The sequence below is a fragment of the Balaenoptera physalus genome (genome assembly GCF_965194825.1).
Source record: "Balaenoptera physalus genome assembly, chromosome: 2".
Taxonomy (NCBI): Eukaryota; Metazoa; Chordata; class Mammalia; order Artiodactyla; family Balaenopteridae; genus Balaenoptera; species Balaenoptera physalus.
This window is the reverse complement of record NC_138883.1, coordinates 11,902,693-11,922,006: the sequence shown is the minus strand read 5'-3', so window position 1 is coordinate 11,922,006 and position 19,314 is coordinate 11,902,693. Positions and strand designations below refer to the sequence as shown.

The 19,314-nt window shown below is 45.2% G+C and overlaps 1 protein-coding gene across 2 annotated transcripts in view; it reads right to left on the bottom strand.

Moving 5' to 3' along the window:
- Positions 1-18,990, bottom strand: part of LGMN (legumain) — a 36,591-nt gene extending 17,601 nt beyond the window's left edge. For both annotated transcript variants that reach the window (XM_082451378.1, XM_082451379.1), the window contains exons 1-2: positions 18,855-18,990; positions 9,056-9,222 (exon numbers count right to left, since the gene is read on the bottom strand). In XM_082451378.1, the coding sequence (XP_082307504.1) occupies positions 9,056-9,193 (138 nt within the window). In that variant the 5' untranslated portion in view covers positions 9,194-9,222; positions 18,855-18,990. The remainder of the gene's footprint in view (positions 1-9,055; positions 9,223-18,854) is intronic.
- Positions 18,991-19,314: the final 324 nt, after the last annotated feature.

Below are 19,314 nucleotides of genomic sequence, written 5' to 3'. Positions count from 1 at the left end.
GCTCACATAAACGGAATACCTAAAATTGAATGAAATACAACCCATGCTTCAAGATACATGAATCTCAGGAACATAATGACAAAAAGAAGTCACAGAAAAAAATATTCACCACAGTTTACATAATATAAAGGTCAAAACAGACTAAAGTAAACATTATGTTGTTTAGCTAAATACATATATGATAAAGTCTAAAGCAAAGCAAAAGAAAACTCAGGAACTTGTCCTCTGGCAGGAAGGGAGGGCGCTCGGATCACACAGGGGACAAGGTACTAGTAATTTTCTCTTGCCTTAGTTGGGTACAAGGTACACAGGTATTCATTTTATTATTATTCTTTAAACTGCACGCATGTTATATAGACATTTGTTTTCTATTTCATAAGAAAAAAAAATCAAACCAATATTATATCAGATTTAACCTCCCCTATGATGAAACTGGAGTGAGCAGGCACCCCACCCACTCACCTCAGTGCAAGTCATACTATTATTTATCTCTCCTGTCAGATATTAAAAGGCAGGTTCGGGCTTCCCTGGTGGCGCAGTGGTTGAGAATCTGCCTGCCAATGCAGGGGACATGGGTTCAAGCCCTGGTCTGGGAAGATCCCACATGCCGCGGAACAACTGGGCCCGTGAGCCACAACTACTGAGCCTCCGCGTCTGGAGCCTGTGCTCCGCAACAAGAGAGGCCGCAATAGTGAGAGGCCCACGCACCGCGATGAAGAGTGGCCCCCGCTTGTCGCAATTAGAGAAAGCCCTCGCACAGAAGCGAAGACCCAACACAGCCAAAAATAAATAAATAAATTTAAAAAAAAAAAAAGGCAGGTTCATCAAAAACCAAAAAGAAATTAGGAATAAATTTAACAAAAGAAGTGCAAGACCTGCACCCTGAAAATTATAAAACAGTGCTGAGGGAAATTAAAGAAGATCGAAATAGAGGAACATCTCATGTTCATGGATCAGAAGACTTACTACCCTTAAAATTTTTAAAAACCGATCAGCAGGGATTTCTGCAGAAATTGACAAGATGATCCTAAAATTTGTATAGAATTGCAAAAGACCTAGAATAGTGAAAAAAAATATTGAAAAAGAAGAAAGTTGGAGGACTTTCACTTCCTGTTTCCAAAACTACACTGGGAAAGAAGAGTCTTTTCAACAAATGGTGCTGGGACAATTTGGATATCCATAAGCAAAATGATGAACTTAGACCCTCACTTCACACCATATACAAAAATTAACTCGAAGTGGATCGTAGACTTAAATGGAAGGGCTAAAATAATAGAACTTTTAGAAGATAACCTAGGAGAAAATCTTTGGAACCTTGAGTTATAACTGCAAAGATGTCATAGATATGATACCGAAAGCATGGTCTATAAAAGGAAAAAACTGATAAACTGGACATCATCAAAATTAGAAACTTTAGTGCTTCAGAAGACACCAGTACGAAAATGAAAAGACAAACAGCAGAGTAAGAGGAAAATGTCTGCAAAACACATATCTGATAGAGGACTTGTACCTAGAATATGCAGAGAACTCTTGTACCTCAGTAAAACAATCAGTCCAATCAAATATAGATAAAAGATTTAAATAAACATTTCACTTAACTAGATATACTAATAAGCCCATAAAAAGATGATGTCCACAATCATTAGTTATTAGGGAAATGCAAATTAAAACCACAATGAGATACCACTTCATAGCCAGACAGACAGTAACAAGTGTTGGTGAGTATAAACCAGGAACCTTCATCTACTGCTTGTGGGAATGTAAAATGATGCAGCCATTTTGGAAAATTGTTTAACAGTTTCTTAAAAAGTTAAGTATAAATTTACCATATGACCCAGCAATTCTACTCTTAGGTGTCTGCCCAAGAGAAACAAAAGCATTTATCCACACAAAGACCTGCACACAAATGTTCTTAGCAGTATTATTCAAACAGACAAAAAAATGGAAACAACCCAAATGTCCACCAACTGGTAAACAGAAAAAAAATGCGGTTTATCCATACAATGGAACACTATTTGGCAAGAAAAGGAATGAAGTACCGATACATGCTACAACACAGATAAACCGCAAAAACATTACCCTAAGAGAAGCCAAACACAAAAGACCATGTTGCAGGGCTCCACTTACATGAAATGTTCAGAAAAGGCAAACTTACACAGATAGAAAGTGTATCAGTGGTTGCCTCGGCCTGGAAGCAGGGAAATTGGCCCAAGGGATCTTACTGGGGAGATGCAAATGTTCTAAAACTGGTTTATGGTGATGTTTGCACAATTTGGTAAGTGTACTAAAAAAATCATTGAGTTGAACACTTGAAATGCGTGAATTATACATGCTCTGTAAAATATGCTTCAATAAGACCATATATTTTAGAAAATATATTCAGCCTGTCCTGTTAGTGCTCCCCTGCACTGTTTGGCTCCTCACCACCACCTTGACAGGCAGATGCTTTTATGCCCATTTCACAGATGCGGACAAGCTCAGGAAGGGCTCGTGGCTTCCAACCCAGATCTCCTGCCCCCGACCATGCCCTACGCCCTGCCTCCACACACAGTGGTCTCAAAGCCAAGCGGTGATTCTCTCTTGAGTCCTTGGAGTTACTTGGTTGCCTCTTTCTTTTTTTTTTTTTTTTTTTTAAATTTATTTATTTATTTTTGGCTGTGTTGGGTCTTCGTTTCTGTGCGAGGGCTTTCTCTAGTTGCGGTGAGCGGGGTTCACTCTTCATCGCGGTGCGCGGGCCTCTCACTATGGTGACCTCTCTTGCTGCGGAGCACAAGCTCCAGACGTGCAGGCGCAGTAGTTGTGGCTCACGGGCCTAGTTGCTCCGCAGCATGTGGGATCTTCCCAGACCAGGGCCCGAACCCGTGTCTCCTGCAGTGGCAGGCAGGCTGTCAACCACTGCGCCACCAGGGAAGCCCCGGTTGCCTCTTTCTTAATTCAGAAGGGTTTTTGGTTGGAGTCAAGCATTTACTGGTACCCAAGAGAGATAAATAAAAGTAGGGTTAGGCCAAGTCAAATGACTTGGAGATGGTGTTAAAGGTTACTTGAATGACTTCCCTGGAACACAACTCATCGCTATGCATTTTTCCCCTTAAAACAGAAATGCCATACGAGGTGCCATGTGAGAGGAGGGTATTGAGCAAGACTTTAAAGAAGGGCAGAGCCCTCTGGACTACTGAACAGAGACCGCTGACTCAGTTTGTTTCATGGCTTGCGTAAGGAGTTCCGACGGGGCTTATTAATGCATCCCGTGATGTCCTGGTGCAGGTCACTGTCCGGACGCTGATGGTGCTGCCTTACCTCAGACCCAACTGTAAGCAAAATAAGGATAGCCGGCTTGGAGCAAAGGCTAAATACTTGGCGTGTTCTAGTCACTGCCAAGGGGTCCACTCTCAAACCAGGTAGGGGCTGGGAAGTGGTCCTCACAGGCTGCTCATTGAGAGGATATTATCACTTGAGGGTATATTACCACTGAGTGTATATTACCGCTTCCTGACACGTGCTCTGACCGTGGCAGAGGCTAAGCCCTGGGTCTGGGCTTTGCGGGGATGCCTCACTGAGCTCACCACCACCTCAAATTTTCCAGAGGAGAATCAGAGGTTTAGAGTGAGACCACGTAATTTGTTCCAACTAATACAGCAGGTGAGCGGAGAGAAGGAATTATACCCGGGGTCTGTGCAAGTCCACGGCCCACATTCCCCACGACCCGGCCCAGCCTCTGGCTTGTACAAGGACAGCCCTCCTGGGCTAACTGCATTCCCCCAAGTCAGTCCTACTCTGCTCTGCTCTCCATCCATGTTTCTGTTTTTAAAATATATGTGATATTTAGTAACAAGATGGATTAACCTCAAACACATTATGCTGAGCGAAAGAAGCCAGACACCACAAAGACTGCATATTGTATGACTCCATTTATATGAAGTTTCTGGAGAAGGCAAAACAATAAAGACAGAAGGCAGATCCTTGGTTGCATGGGGCTGGGATGGGCACAGGCATGGGGAACTTTCTAGAATGATGGAAGTGTCCTAAAACCAGACTGTGGTAATGCTTGCACAACTGTTTGAATTTACTAAAAATCACGAAACTACAGGATAGGTGAATTGTATGGTATGTAAACGTATACCTCTTCAATAAAGCTGTTTCTAAAAAGTGGTAATTGTACACACTTTAAAAGTATATAAAATGAAAGGCGGTCTCTCAGAAATGTAACCCTCCATCATCATATCTTCTCCTCCCGACTCCGACGTGTGTGAGTTCTAGACTTCTCCCTCTCCCTCCCTGCTTCCTCCTGGCCCCAGGATGCAGATGTTCTCAAAGCCTTCCCGGATGAGGTGGAGCTCCCTTCCTTTCCGCTCCAGCCCCCAGCTCGAGACCAGCAGAGGGGAGGAGGCACCAGCATTCTCCCAGCCCCTCGCCCCTCCTGCTGTTCTCAAACCACTCCTGTCCTACTGCCAACACGCCAGACCTCCTCCTTCAGTGCCCCCCTGCCCAGCAGTGACCTCAAACCGCCCCCCAAGCCCCCTTCTCCTAGTGACGCCCGGCTCACATCTGCCTGTCCTCCCAACTCCCACCATCCTCAGCGTCCTCCTGTTGGCCTGGGCAAGGGTGAACTTCACCTTCAATCTACTTAACACCAGCACCCCCCGCCCCCACTGGGCCTTATACTTTCCTTCTCAGCGCGCTCAAATCTCTGTCCTAAAAGAAACCCTCCTCCAGTCCTGTTCCTCCCCTGGTGACCTACATACTTCTTTTTCCCCCTTACAAGCCTGTCGGAAGAATAGATGGTACAGCTGTCCCCGTGTGCAGCTGAGCTTGCACTGCGGGGCCTCTCCCTCTGTCCTCCACGCACTGCAGCCTGGCTTCTGCCTCTGCCACTGCAGGAGCCTGTCCTCCCAAGACCTTCCCCCCAACACTCAAGAGGCAGCACGCCCCACCAGCGTCACCCCAGACCGACCAACTCCCTCTCTGTCATCCCATTATCCCAGCCAAAAATGGAAAACAGAGAAATCCAATTCGGTTTAACCAACACAGGTTAAATAACCATCAGAAAGCTCAGAAAAGCTCTCTGCAGTGCTTTAATTGTGCCTGGTGTACTAACCTTCCCTAGACAAAAGAAATTTGTGATAACGAGTGCTGTGTTCACTCAAGGAAAATATAAACCTCTATAAAAATGTAAGTTTAAAAGTCTGTGTAGGGACTTCCCTGGTGGCGCAGTGGTTAAGAATCCGCCTGCCAACGCAGGGGACACGGGTTCGATCCCTGGTCCGGGAAGATCCCACATTCCACGGAGCAACTCAGCCTATGCACCACAACTACTGAGCCTGCGCTCTAGAGCCTGTGAGCCACAACTACCTGAGCCCACGTGCCACAACTACTGAAGCCCGCGCACCTAGTGCCCGTGCTCCGCAACGAGAAGCCACCGCAATGAGAAGTCCCCGCTCGCTGCAACTAGAGAAAGCCCACACACAGCAATGAAGACCCAACACAGACAAAAATAAATAAATAAAATAAATAAATTTATTAAAAAAAAAAAAGTCTGTGTAGAAAAAAAAAAGCCTGTGTAGGTTCTAGGGGAAAAGTTCTTTCAAATGCTGTTTTAGTGCTTGGCCTCCAAAGTCGAGACGGCAAATGTCGGCAGTTGGCTGAGAAGAGAACCGGTCCGGCCGGGAGATGGGCTGAGGCCAGAGATGATTCAGCACCCATGTTTCCTCTTCACAGCCTCAGTGCCAGCATCCTCCCTCATTTAGGGATGAAAATTTCAGTCTGTGGCCACTTCTTTTTGCCTTGCTTGCCTCATTCCATTTTGATATGGAATATTTTACCCAGGGAAACTAGCAACACTTAAAAATGTTTTCTGGGGCAAAGGTTAATCGGATACCTATACTTAACAATATTTAACCAATACATGCTTTTTTTAAGTTGGTTGTATAAAAACCAGGGTGGCTGATGAAGCAGCCTATCCACTATCAGTGACCCATATTTATAACACCGCATCTTTCTGACTCATGGTTAGAGAGGGAGGAGAAAACTGAGCTGGGCAGTTAGTACTCGGGTTGCTCCTCTTTAACTGGGTCAGGTCTGGGTTAAGCATTAAAAAGAAAAGAGATCATTTTGCCATAATAATTTTTCAATCAAGCCAAATTTCCTATTCAGCTAACATAACAAAAAGCATTCAAGAAATAAGTCATTCAATAATCATCAAATTATAGAGCCAGTAGGAAGTTCATCTAAACCAACCCCTATTTAACAGATATGAAACTGACACCCTGGGAGGGAAACGCACGTGAGGCAGCCTGCTAAGCCATCAGGAACACAGATGCTAGGTCCGTGCTGTCTAATACAGCAGCCGCTGGCCACACTTGGTGACTGAGCACTTCAAATATGACCAGTCCAAACTGAATGTAACGTGAAGGTAAACGTACACTGGATTTTGATGACTTAGTATTTTTTAAAAAAACATAAAGTATCTCATTAGTAACTTTTTATATTGATTACAAATGAAATGATGATAGTTTGGCTATATTGGGTTAAAGAGGACATATGAAAGTTAATTTCACCTGTTTCTTTTTAGTTTAAAACAAAACAAAAACGTGGCTACTAGAAAATTCACCACGACACAGGTGGCTCTCCTGTTGGACGGCGCTGCTCTGCAGCTAGTCGGCCTGGGTTTGAATCCTGGCTCGACCACTTGCCATCTGGGCCACGTTGGGTTGAAGTACTGACCTTTTCAAAGCCTCAGTCCATGCATCCGTAAAAAGGGAACAAGAACCAGACCTACTGCACGTAACCCCACAATGGTTAAATGAGTTCATTTGTGTAAAGGGCTCTTAGATGCAAGCCCAGCACCTACCGTGATCATCTGTGCATCTTGTCTCTGAGAACTGAAAGATTCAATGACTTTTTTTCTTTTTCTTTTTTTTAAATTTTCTTACTCTTTTTTAAAATTTTTTTTAAAAGTTAAAAAAAATTTTAAATATTTATTTAGTTATTTATTTGGTTGCGCCAGGTCTTAGTTGAGGCAGGCGGGTTCCTTAGCTGCGGCTTGCCAGCTCCTTAGTTGCAGCATGTGGGCTCCTTAGTTGCAGCATGTGGGCTCCTTAGTTGTAGCACGTGGGCTCCTTAGTTGTGGCATGTGAACTCTTAGTTGCGGCATGTGAACTCTTAGTTGCAGCACACACGTGGGATCTAGTTCCCTGACCAGGGATCGAACCTGGGCCTCCTGCATTGGGAGCACAGAGTCTTATCCACCACACCACCAGGGAAGTCCCTAAAATTTTTTTTTTATTTATTTAATTTTTTTTGCTGCACCGCACAGCTTGCAGGATCTTAGTTCCCCAACCAGGGATTGAACCCGGATCCTCAGCAGTGAAAGCGTGCAGTCCTCACCACCGAACCACCCTCAGTGACTTTTTAAATAACATCTTTATTAAGGTATAATTCACATACCATAAAAGTCAACTTTTTAAAATATACAATTCAGTGGTTTCTAGTATGTTCACAAAGTCATGCAACCATCACCACTATCAAATTCCAGAACATTTTCATCACCTCCAAAAGAGACCCCATACCCATTAGCAGTCATTCCCTCTGCCCAGACCTTGGCAACTACTAATCTACATTCTGTTTCTCTAGATTTCCCTATGCTAGACTTTCATATATAAATGGAATCCTATAGTCCTTTGTGACTGGCTTCTCTCACTTAGCATAATGTTTTAAGGTTCAGCCATGTTGAAGCATGTATACAGTACCTTGCTGGTTTTTTGTTTTTTTGTGTTAATTTATTTAGTTTTATTTATTTATGGCTGTGTTGGGTCTTTGTTTCTGCGCGAGGGCTTTCTCTAGTTGTGGCAAGTGGGGGCCACTCCTCATCGCGGCGCGCAGGGCTCTCACCATCGCGGCCTCACCTATTGCGGAGCACAGGCTCCAGACGCGCAGGCTCAGCAATTGTGGCTCACGGGCCCAGTCGCTCCGTGGCATGTGGGACCCTCCCAGACCAGGGCTCGAACCCGTGTCCCCTGCACCGGCAGGCAGACTCTCAACCACTGCACCACCAGGGAAGCCCCCTTGTTGTTTTTTATGGCCAAATGTATGGATGGACTACATTTTGTTTATCCATTTATCAGTTGATGGACACTTGGACTGTTTCCACTTTTTGGTTAACATGAACAAAACTGCTCTAATCATCTGAGTACAAGTTTTAGGGGGGACATATGTGTTTATTTATTTATTTTAGTATATACCTAAAGAGTGAAATGCTGGGTCATATGGTAACTGTGTGTTGAAACTTTCGAAGAACTGCCAGACTGTTTTCCGAAGCAGCTGCACCATTTTACATTCTCACCTGGAGGCTGCACTTTTAATGTATTTACGAATATAGATTCTTTCCGCTCTGATTTCTGCCAGGCTGATTTGCTGGGAATGCCAGGAAAGGTGAGGAGAAAGGGGTAAGGGCAGAGCAGCAGGGCAGAGGCGTGGAGGGCAAAGAGGCCTCACGATGCTTTGACCAGAGTCCCCTCTGCACCTCAACTTGCTGTGTGGCCTCGGGCGAGTCACCTCCTCTCTTCAAGTCTCAGTTTCCTTATTTATAAACTGAAGGCATTAGACCAGTGGGTCTCAACTGGGGACATTTGGCAAAGGCTGGAGACAACTTTGGTCGTGACAGTGGGTTGGGTGATGCTCCTGGTATCTAGAGGGCAAAGGTCAAGGATGCTGGTAAACATCCTACAATGTGCAGGACAGCCCCCCCCAACAATAAAGAATTACCTGGACCCAAGTGGCAATAGTGCCAAGGTTGAGAAACCCTGCATTAGACTGAGGTGACCCCAGATGGGCCACTTTGAGAAACTGCCAAAATGTTTTCCAAAATGGCTGTACCATTTTATAATCCACTCAGCAGTGTGGGAGAGTTCCCATTTCTCCATATCCTCACCAACACACTTATTTTTGCCAACCTGATAGGAACACAAATGGCTTTTTAAAAAGTCTGTTCTAGTAACAATGTCCAGGATCGTTTACAGAATGCCAGTGTCATAAAGGAAACGATTAGGCATTTTCTTACCTGGTGCCTATAATTATACCAGCCATTTGATCCCGCGACAATCACCACCCAGTGCTTGCCTCCGTCCTCAGGATCGTCCACAGGAATAGCACCAGCTCCCAGGACCAAACTGAGCAACACAGCGACTTCCCAAATCATTCTGCGCCCTGGAGTTCCACTGCAGAAACCTGGGAAGAAAAGGGCTGAGTCAAGCAAAAAAGGAATGACACGAACAGAAGAACATTACTGGCCCCTAAGAAAAGATCACAGCAAATGGGTCAAAAAGATAAGACGATTTAGTCATCAGACACAACATGCTGAGGATAAAAATGATGACAGAGCAGAATTTTATTCTTAGCTCTGTGGCCCTTTTTCCCGGGTGGAGCAGGGGACTGCCCATAGCTCCCAACCTTCACTGTGGGTTGAAGTTATGAGTATAAATCAAAGAATAGTGAGAAAGCTCTTGGGACAACCTTTTAAAGTTTCTGTCACAACTTGGAATATGGCAGACAAAATTCATCAACAAACTTGACTGTGTTGGAAAAACGCCTACCACATACTATGAACTGTTTGTAAGAAAATAGACATATAATGTGTGCATAGCAAAATGTGGAAGGCAGACAAAATTTAACAGCAGTTATTCTTGGGTGGTAGGTGGAATTAAGGATGATCTTTATTTCTGTCTCTTTTACTACAATTAATATATATTAATTATACAATAAAGTTTGTAAAAATTCAGCATACATTCAATATAAACACGGGGGGGAGCAATTTATGTTTGTGAGTTATCTGGATAAGCTATAGTCTAACACTGGCAGCCCAAATGAATGTCTTTGCATAACACTTACAACCCACGTACATTATTCTGTACAAGAGGCAGGGCAAATATTTTAATCCTTGTTTTACAGGATGGGGAGGTTGAAGCACGAGAGAAGTGACTTGCCCAATATCTATAGACAGTCAGCTCTGGGCAGAGAGCAGAACCAATGCCTTCTGAATCCCTGGTCCAGCCTTTCTGCTACATGGTTCTGCATCTCAAGACTTTACTCTTAATGAAGTACATGCCCAATTTTATACTTCATTGCCAAAACTTTAAAGGGCTTTAAAGCACAAAAGGCAAGACTGAGGCCACTTTGCATTACTCAGACAAGTATGTTATCTTACTGCCCTGTGTCCTGACTATGTTATTTTAAAAAACAGCCTTCCTGTGACAGAAGCCAGGCCTGTCACTCTGAGACAAGAGGAAAAACAGTCTTTGAGCATCTCAGTCTGCTCTGAGATATAGGGACTCAGAGCAGAACAGAGTCTAGGAGGCTAACCTCTGCCTCCGATGCCTTTTGACAAAACAGCGCTCATTCGCTCATTCACTAATTTATTCACTCATTCATTCACCCACTCGGCCAGAGTCTCCTGAACTCCAACCCTGCCAAACAAAGCGCTGGGTGCCGGGAACGCAGCAGGGACAGGACAAAGCCTCTGTCCTCACGGATCGCACAGCCAGCTAAGGCATGAACCACGTCTAAGCCTAAGAAACCATCCTCAGCAACTGTGCCTGACACTGTGCTGAAACTCAAAATGATGGATTTCCCCCCAAGTGAAAAAACAGGAAGCCCTGAGTCTGGTAAAAGTTTGAAAAAGTAAAAGCACCTTGGGCCGGTGCTTCTCCAACTTGACTGTACGCCGAGATCACCCGGGGGGCTTGTTAGAAGGCAGATTCTGATTCAGTAGGCCTGGGCAGGGCCTGAGACTCTGCATTTCTGACAAGTTCTGGGTGATGCCCAGGACAACACTTGAACTCACAGCAGGCCTCTTCCTTAACCCTGGCAGGCTCTAGTCGGCTCCGCCCAGAAGCCTGGCATCCCCATCAAGAAACCACACTACTCTATCCCCCGGATAACTCCTCCCAAGAACTCTGTTCTTAATGTGTAAGAAGTAAGAATCTGAGTTGGTGCTAGATCCAGGTTTCTTTAGCTCCACCGCAAGGTCATGGATGCACGGGTAACTACAATAACGTGCCCCAGGTTTGTTTTCAAGATTGTCTTGAAACGGTCAAGGTGCGTAACAGATGAGGGCAGTGGACTGCCCAGGCTGCCCCAACGCTGGAACCTGCTGGTCTGTTAATATGTTAGTGTGTATCGGAGGATGCTCTCCCAAGTCCACTCGACCTGCCCAGGGCTCACCATGGGGCAATAAAAGGTGAAGTTATACAAATGTATGAAGCAGCAGCAGTGAGGTCAGGCAAGAGACAGCCAAACGCCCGTCCCCAGAGCTCTGCAGTGGCCTCCACACGGGAGGGGAGGTGTGCCAGTGACTGCTGAGGTCCTCCAACCAGCAGCCTCCTGGCTGCAGCCAAGCCTCCCAGGAAGCCGTCCCATGGGGTAGGGGTCGGCCAACTTTTTCTGTAAAGGGTTGGAAAGTAAGTGTTTTCAGCTTTGCAGGTCACACCATTTCCATCACAACTCTTCAATTACCATTGTATCACGAAAGCAGCCAGAGACAATACAGAAACCAGTAGACATGGCTACGTTCCGATACAACTGAAACAACAGTGAGCCAGAATGTGCTCTCAGCCCACGTGACTGGTACAGCCTGGGGTTTTTATCATCTTTCATCGACAATCATGAAACAGGCTCTCTGGTTTGCACACCACTCTCTTCTGAGTTTTGATCATGCGACTTAATCCCGAAGGGGCTCATTCCTCTGGAGACACTGGTGTGTGACTTTTTCCCCTCTTTTTTTTTTTCTGTGCCTCACAGCATGCAGGATCTTAGTTCCCCTGACCAGGGATCGAACTCGTGGCCCCTGCAGTGGAAGCGTGGATCCTTAACCACTGGACCACCAGGGAAGTCCCCCCCCTTCATATTTAAATAAAATACTAAAATTGAATGGTTGCCTGACTGTGGACAACAGAATAGACATCACCAGCTCAACTGCCTAAATTAGTAAACAAAAAACACCACCAGGTTATTTTTACAAGTTCCAGTTTACCTTTCATTCTTCTACTAAAATACTAGCAAGTTACTCCTCGGTGAGGCAAAGTACCTTATTCATACACAAGTGATATTTTCATGGTTAACATCTGGCGATGGTTCCTGTCTATCTTCTTTTTTTTCTTCTTATAAACACAGAGTTGTGGTTCCTTGAACACAATGCCAAGTTAAAAGCCTCACAGGGACTTCGCTGGTGGTGCAGTGGTAAAGAATCCGCCTGCCAATGCAGGCGACACGGGTTCGAGCCCTGGTCAAGGAAGATCCCACATGTCGCGGAGCAACTAAGCCCGTGCGCCACAACTACCGAGCCTGTGCTCTAGAGCCCACGCACCACAACTACTGAGCCCGCGTGCCACAACTACTGAAGCCCACATGCCTAGAGCCCGCGCTGCAACAAGAGAAGCCACCGCAGTGAGAATCCCACGCACCGTAACGAAGAGTAGCCCCTGCTCACCGCAACTGGAGAAAGCCCGCGTGCAGCAACGAACACCCAATGCAGCCAAAAATAAATAAATTAAATAAAGTTTTTAAATAAATAAAAGCCTCACAGTGTGACACTGATTGGGAAATGCCACTTAAAAAAACATACTAATGCTATTCTGGGAAACATATTGGGGCCTGGGGCAAAGGAAAGATGTGAAAGTAATATAATCCTTCCACGGCCCTCAGCAATGAACACATCTCAAAGCAGCAGGTCTCAGACGGCAATTTCCTGGTCAGCAATATTCTTGAAAAAGTCAAAACATGAAAACAAAGTCATAATCTTGCAGCATACCTATTATTCTTGTTTCATCAGAGTGAAAAGTTCAATAAGAAAATGTAAATGATCCCTGCCAAACTAGCCCTTGGTGACTGCTATTTTTGCTCGTGGTCCTCCATGGCACCAGTCACACAGGCGTTGTCATCTACTTCTTCCTGTCTACCCACCCATCCATCCAACAAACATGGCCTGAGCACCCACCAGGTGCTCACAGGCACTGAACAGGGCGCCAAACAGATGAAACCCTTCGCAGAGCTGACATTCTAGCAGGAAGAGACAGACCATTCAAACGCACAGGTTGTCCGGTGGTGATGAGTGCTGGGGAAGAAATACAGGCGGGGGAGGCAGTCCCAGTGGGAGTGGCAGGTATCATTTTCAAAAGGGGAAGATTTTAAGAAGGTAAGGGAGCCTGCCTGTGTGTAGCAGCAAAACCCTGGAAGCAACATAAATGGTCATCTACAGGAGCCTGTCTAGTTAAATCATGATACATCCTTATAATGGGATACGGCGATGCCTTTAAAAGAGGAAGGCAGTTTTTAACGTGCCAAGCGTGGAAAGACCTCCAAGGGGATGGTTAGGGGTATGTGCTTAGTCTGCTAACTGTTTGCAGGGAGAAAATGACCCAGGTAGTTTTTGCTCTAACCAGCGGCAGGACGGAAGTCTCCCCAAGAGTGCTCTGTGTTGCTGCACACGGTGGGAGAGTGGGATATGTATGTGTCTATGAGCCATGCAGTGTGTGAGGCACTTTACCATCCTCACAACAGCCTGTGAGCAGTCTCATTACTCCCTTCAGCTGAGACGGACTCGCAGAGGTGGAGAAACTAGGTAGAAAGTGGCACTGCTGGGTGACACACAGATCTCATTCCAAAGGTTGCTTCTTCCACTACACCACCTCGCTTGTCACAAAAAAGCACTGTTTATGTGAACATCTGGGAGACCCTGCAACCACAGATGGCAGCGCTATACCCCACACCCCAGGGCCTCCAAGTTTCCCCCAGTAGCAGGATTCCCACAGTGCTCTTCACCACCCTACTATTTTAAAGCGCTTGTTGGTAATCGGTTATAAAGAGCTCTTAGAAGAAGAATCCATCAAAGGAGAACCTGAACCACACAAAGTCAAAGTCAATGGACAAGCCTTTACAAATGAATTTCAGCAGCCTCCAAGGACAGGTCCTCACTGGTTCCACTGGTCCTGCGACCCTCTCAGGCTACAGGGCTACATGAGGTCAGTGATTCAATTGGAGGACTCCACTTGACTTCAGGAAGTGTACCATCAAGTGGGGTTTATCCATTTGGGAGGTTTGGGACAGAATGCCCATTCTAGATCAACTGTTACCAGCAATGCAAGTAATAGGCTACCGTTAGAGGACCATCTAAATAGCAGAATCAAGTTCAACTCCATGTCTGACACCAAAGCCCACACCTTAACCACCATGATGACCTCCCACCATCAGCCCTGTACTTGCTACTTGCAAGAGACAGCAAACCATCAAAGCCAGGAGAAGCAGCTGGGCAGACAATGTTATCTGTGAAGAGCCTTCCAAACCTACAGGTTTTGATCCTGCTATCTGTTCCCTGGGGGCTTACAACAAAATCATCATGCAAGTGGTCCCTGGCAACATGCAAGAGAGACAAGGACAGAGGACAAGGACCCCTCCTTCACCAAACTTAAGTCAAGCTCCTCTGAGCCCTCTTCCTGACTAGACCTTGGCCTGCTGAGCCCAGGTTTACCAAGAATCCTGCAAGAATCTCCCATCTTTGACATCTAATCAAGCTCCTCTTAGTAATTTTTCAGCCACTGACCCTCCCACTCTGCCTACTGGTGATAAGTCTCAGCTGTCCTTGATGTATTTGGAGTTGAACTCAGTTCTATACTGAAGTGTCTCTCTTCTAATGCAACAGCTGGAATAAAACCCATATTGCCATTTTTTAACAAATGTCAGCTGCAATTACTCTCTAATATCGGACAGGTAGTTACTAAGTCAAGGGAGACCCTCTCTGGGCCTTAATTGTCCATCTGTGAAATGAGACGGTAGAACTAAACTATTAAGGGCCCATTCAGTTCTCAAATCCTTTGATTTCCTGTTTCAAGAGTGAAATAAAAAAAAAAATAATCCAAATAGGTCTTATCTCAAATCTCAAACAAAATACGGATTTTGTTCAAGTTAGTTAATCAAACTTTTTTCCATAGGGAAAATTTCTGATTCAGTGGCAAAGCAGATTCTAGATTAGAGCATGTCCTTCAAGGTTATCTAATTCTGATTCTATGGAAATTCTTTTCACAACTCTGTAAACCATGGATACTAGCAATGCTAGTAATTCATGTCTAAAGACATGCAAATGAATTCTATCAAGTGAAGGTTCAAGTGACTCCCCTAGTGAAAGAAAGAAGTCAGGCTTCACAACGCACATTTCAGTATTTCTAATCTACAAATGTACTTTGGAATCTCCTTTGAACTGGTTGTAATACCTCACTGAATCTCCTCATTAATAAGTTAAATAGGGCTTCCCTGGTGGCGCAGTGGTTGAGAATCTGCCGGCAAATGCAAGGGACACGGGTTCGAGCCCTGGTCTGGGAAGATTCCACATGCCGCAGAGCAGCTGGGCCCGTGAGCCACAATTACTGAGCCTGCGCATCTGGAGCCTGTGCTGCACAACAAGAGAGGCCGCGACAGTGAGAGGCCCGCGCACCGCGATGAAGAGTGGCCCCCGCTTGTCACAACTAGAGAAAGGCCTCGCACAGAAACGAAGACCCAACACAGCCATAAATAAAAAAAAAATAAAAAGAAAAATAAAAACAGAAAAGAAAAAATATTTTTAAAATAAGTTAAATACAATCTTTAACACTTGTTCATTTTTATATCTGTATAGAATTATGACTTTACTTTTTAAAAATTATTTTTTAACATTACAAAAGGTACTAGCAGCTATATCATATTTCAAACTGGATATAGTCAAGAAAGCATTACTTATTATTTATTTATTTTTATATTTTACATCAAGGATTTTTTTTTTGACATCTTTATTGGAGTATAATTGCTTTACAATGTTGTGTTAGTTTCTGCTGTATAACAAAGTGAAGCAGCTATCCGTATACATATATCCCCATATGCCCTCCCTCTTGCGTTTCCCTCCCACCCTCCCTATCCCACCCCTCTAGGTGGTCACAAAGCATGGAGCTGATCTCCCTGCGCTATGCCACTGCTTCCCGCTAGCTATCTATTTTACATTTGGTAGTGTATATATGTCAATGCCACTCTCTCACTTCATCCCAGCTTACCCTTCCCCCTCCCTACATTTTTTAAATCTACTAATGATTAGAATTAGGAATCTAGCAAAGTAAAATTTTACCAATGGTTAATGGTTTTTCTACAGTTTTATTTTCACTGCTTTTATTGGCACTTGAATTCCTTTTTTTGAATTTCTTCCAAATTACTATATTTTGAAACCTGGGATTAATAATAGTTTGTAGTCTTTTCCCAAAATCAATGAACATGACTTTTATAGCTAGACGTTAAGTTCAATTTTGCTATAATTTATATTTTACAAAATTGAAGGATACACATTAAACTACAGAAATGTACAAAGTATAACATAAAATACCTGTTACCATCATCCAGATCATCAACTGTTAATATTCTGTAAATCCGTTAACCCTCTTTCCCCATAAACAAAACATTACAGAAAAAATAGTCCCCCATGTCCTGTCCCATTCTCCCCATACCACAAGGTAACCACTACCATAAGTTATTTCGTTCCAATCAATTTATTATACTTTAAAAAATATATATCCACTTTATTAACATTCCCCTACTAATAGACATTTAGGCTGTTTCAATTTTTTTACTATTACAAACAATGTTGCAAAAACATTCTTATACTCATCTCCTTGTATACAGATGTCTCTTTCTCTAAGGTACTTTAGGAGTAGAACCACTGAGTCTTAAGATATACCTATTTTGGGGCTTCCCTGGTGGCGCAGTGCTTAAGAATCCACCTGCCAATGCAGGGGACACAAGTTCGAGCCCTGGTCTGGGAAGATCCCACACGCCGCGGAGCAACTAAGCTCGTGCACCACAACTACTGAGCCTGCGCTCTAGAGCCCGTGAGCCACAACTATCGAGCCTGCATGCCGCAACTACTGAAGCCTGCACACCTAGAGCCCGTGCTCCACACAAGAGAAGCCACCGCAATGAGAAGCCCGCTCACCGCAACGAAGAGTAGCCCCCGCTCGCCGCAACTAGAGAAAGCCTGCGTGCAGCAACGAAAACCCAACGCAGCCAAAAATAAAATTAAAAAAAAAAAAAAAGATATACCTATTTTGCTAGCAGCTGTACTGTTCTAAGATACTCTTCCAAATTTCTATCATCTCTTGAGAGTATCAAACTTCATAATTCCTAATCTGATAGATATAAAGTGATCTAATTATGGGGTTTAATTTGTGTCTCCTGGATTACAGGAAAATTCAAGTCTTATATGTTTAACCATTCAGATTTCAACATCCTCGACATATGTGATAATTTCCCCATCCTAAACTGGGATTCGAATTTTGGTCTACAAAGCAACGTCTGCAGTTTAAGAGGGAAAAAAAATGCTGGTAATTTCCTTAAAAGATAGCCATAGGTGGAAAACTCAAGAGACAGCATTCACTTCAGTATATTTTTACTGAACAATACTGGGTATGGTGTTCACCTCCTCAACAGTTCACAACCCTTTTCTCATCTTCTCTCCCTTCCCACTGCAACTGTCTTTAAAACCCTCAGCAATTCTCCTGGGAATTACTGCAATGAGCTCCCTGGTGTGGCCTCTCTCCAACACTTTTCCACATTAGAGAGTATCTAAGATACACATCTACTAAATTCGGCTTCCGGGGCTTTCAGGACAAAATCCAAATCTCTTACAGCAGCAAAGGAGGTCCTGCAAGATGTGCCTCTCTGTTCGCCACTATCCACATGAAATCCCTTGCTCCAACCAGGCTCCGGGACTCCAGGTCCAAAATTGGTGCTCTTTCCCTGCCTTCATCATGCTGTTTTCCAGGCGAAAAGCTCTTCTCCTTCATCTCATCAGCTCCTGCCCGTCCCTCAAACTCCATTCAATCATTCCCTTCTCTGCGAAGTTCTATCTCTTCCCACAAGTCAGGGTTAGATGCTGCCCCTGGAACACTGGAATGGTTCATGGTAGACTGCCTCTCCCCTTTACGAAATAATCCCTGCTCAAAAAGCGTAGTAAGGCTCAATATATGTTTGCTAACTAATGCAGCCCTGGAGTAAAGAAAGCGGGGCTACTCCACTCACTACGTACCACAGGGCACCTCTCAAATCCTGGGCATTTATTTTCACCTCTCAAACGAAGCACATGACGCAAAGTTCCTTCTCCCAGCCCCCAGATTCTGCAATTCTTGGCACTGAATAACACATGTGGGTATAACCTCAACTCTAATAGTTAGGAGCAGGGGACCAAATCCAGATAACCTTCACTTCCATGGCTGATGTGAATCATCCTGTAACTCCCACCAGCTCAAGCCTCTGAGAAGTAGAGCTTTCCTGATTTCTCAGAAGGGATGTTTTTATACGTTTGGGTATATTAGTTGTGGTGGTTAACATAACCCCTTCCCCCTTGGACTACTGAGAACTAACTGGAAACGGGTGCAATCCTCTGCATGACAAGCCTCAACAGCTTGACCTGTTTGTAGACTGTGAATTTGGGAACCAGGCCCCAGACACCTCCCGGCACTCTCCGGCTATGAGACCTTAGTAAATGTGCCCTCGTCTTGGGTCTGTTTCTCTGTGAGCTCGGAGGAGCCTGGGTTTCCAGCCAGAGCACGCGCAACAGAAGGAGTCCCACCCTGCCAACCGACAACCCCACAGCACGGCAGGCTGAGAGGTCGCAGGGTTTCCCTCGGGATTCATCGTTTGCCGAAACTCCCTTTCGCGGGGTGAGAAATGGATTACTCAGAAAAGGCCGGGGAAACTGAAAATCCCCGCCTTGAAACCAAGAGCTGCGGCAGATGGGCGACCCTAGTCCGGGGCTTGGGACCCGGTCCCAGTCCCCTGCCAGGAATCACGGTTACCTGCGGTGGGACCGTGGGAACTCCTCGCGACGCGCCGCCTCCAACCAGCCACCTTCCGACAGCCGCCCTGCAGTGATTGCAGAGCAGCGTCCTCGCTCCCCGCTTTGAGGGTCTGCTGCGCCGTGGTGATTGGCGGAGCTTCGGGGCGGGGCGTCTTCGAAAGCCAATGGGAGGCGGGAAAGAGGCCGGAGAGTCGCAGGGACTACGAGTCCCAGCGTGCACCAGCCGGGCCTTCTGAGCTCTGAGGCTCAAGAAACCCAGGGAGGCGGGTAAGCAGTGAGCTAGGGCTGGGTGGGTGGGGACGGGGGTCCTGGAGTGCGTGGGAACAGGGGGCGCAGTGATTCCACCCAAGGATCAAAGCCAGCGCGCGGAGCACTTTAACCCTCAGTTTCCAAACTTGTGCACATATTGGAACCACCTAGAGTAGCTTCAGAGACACTGATGCCTCCGCCTCACCCTA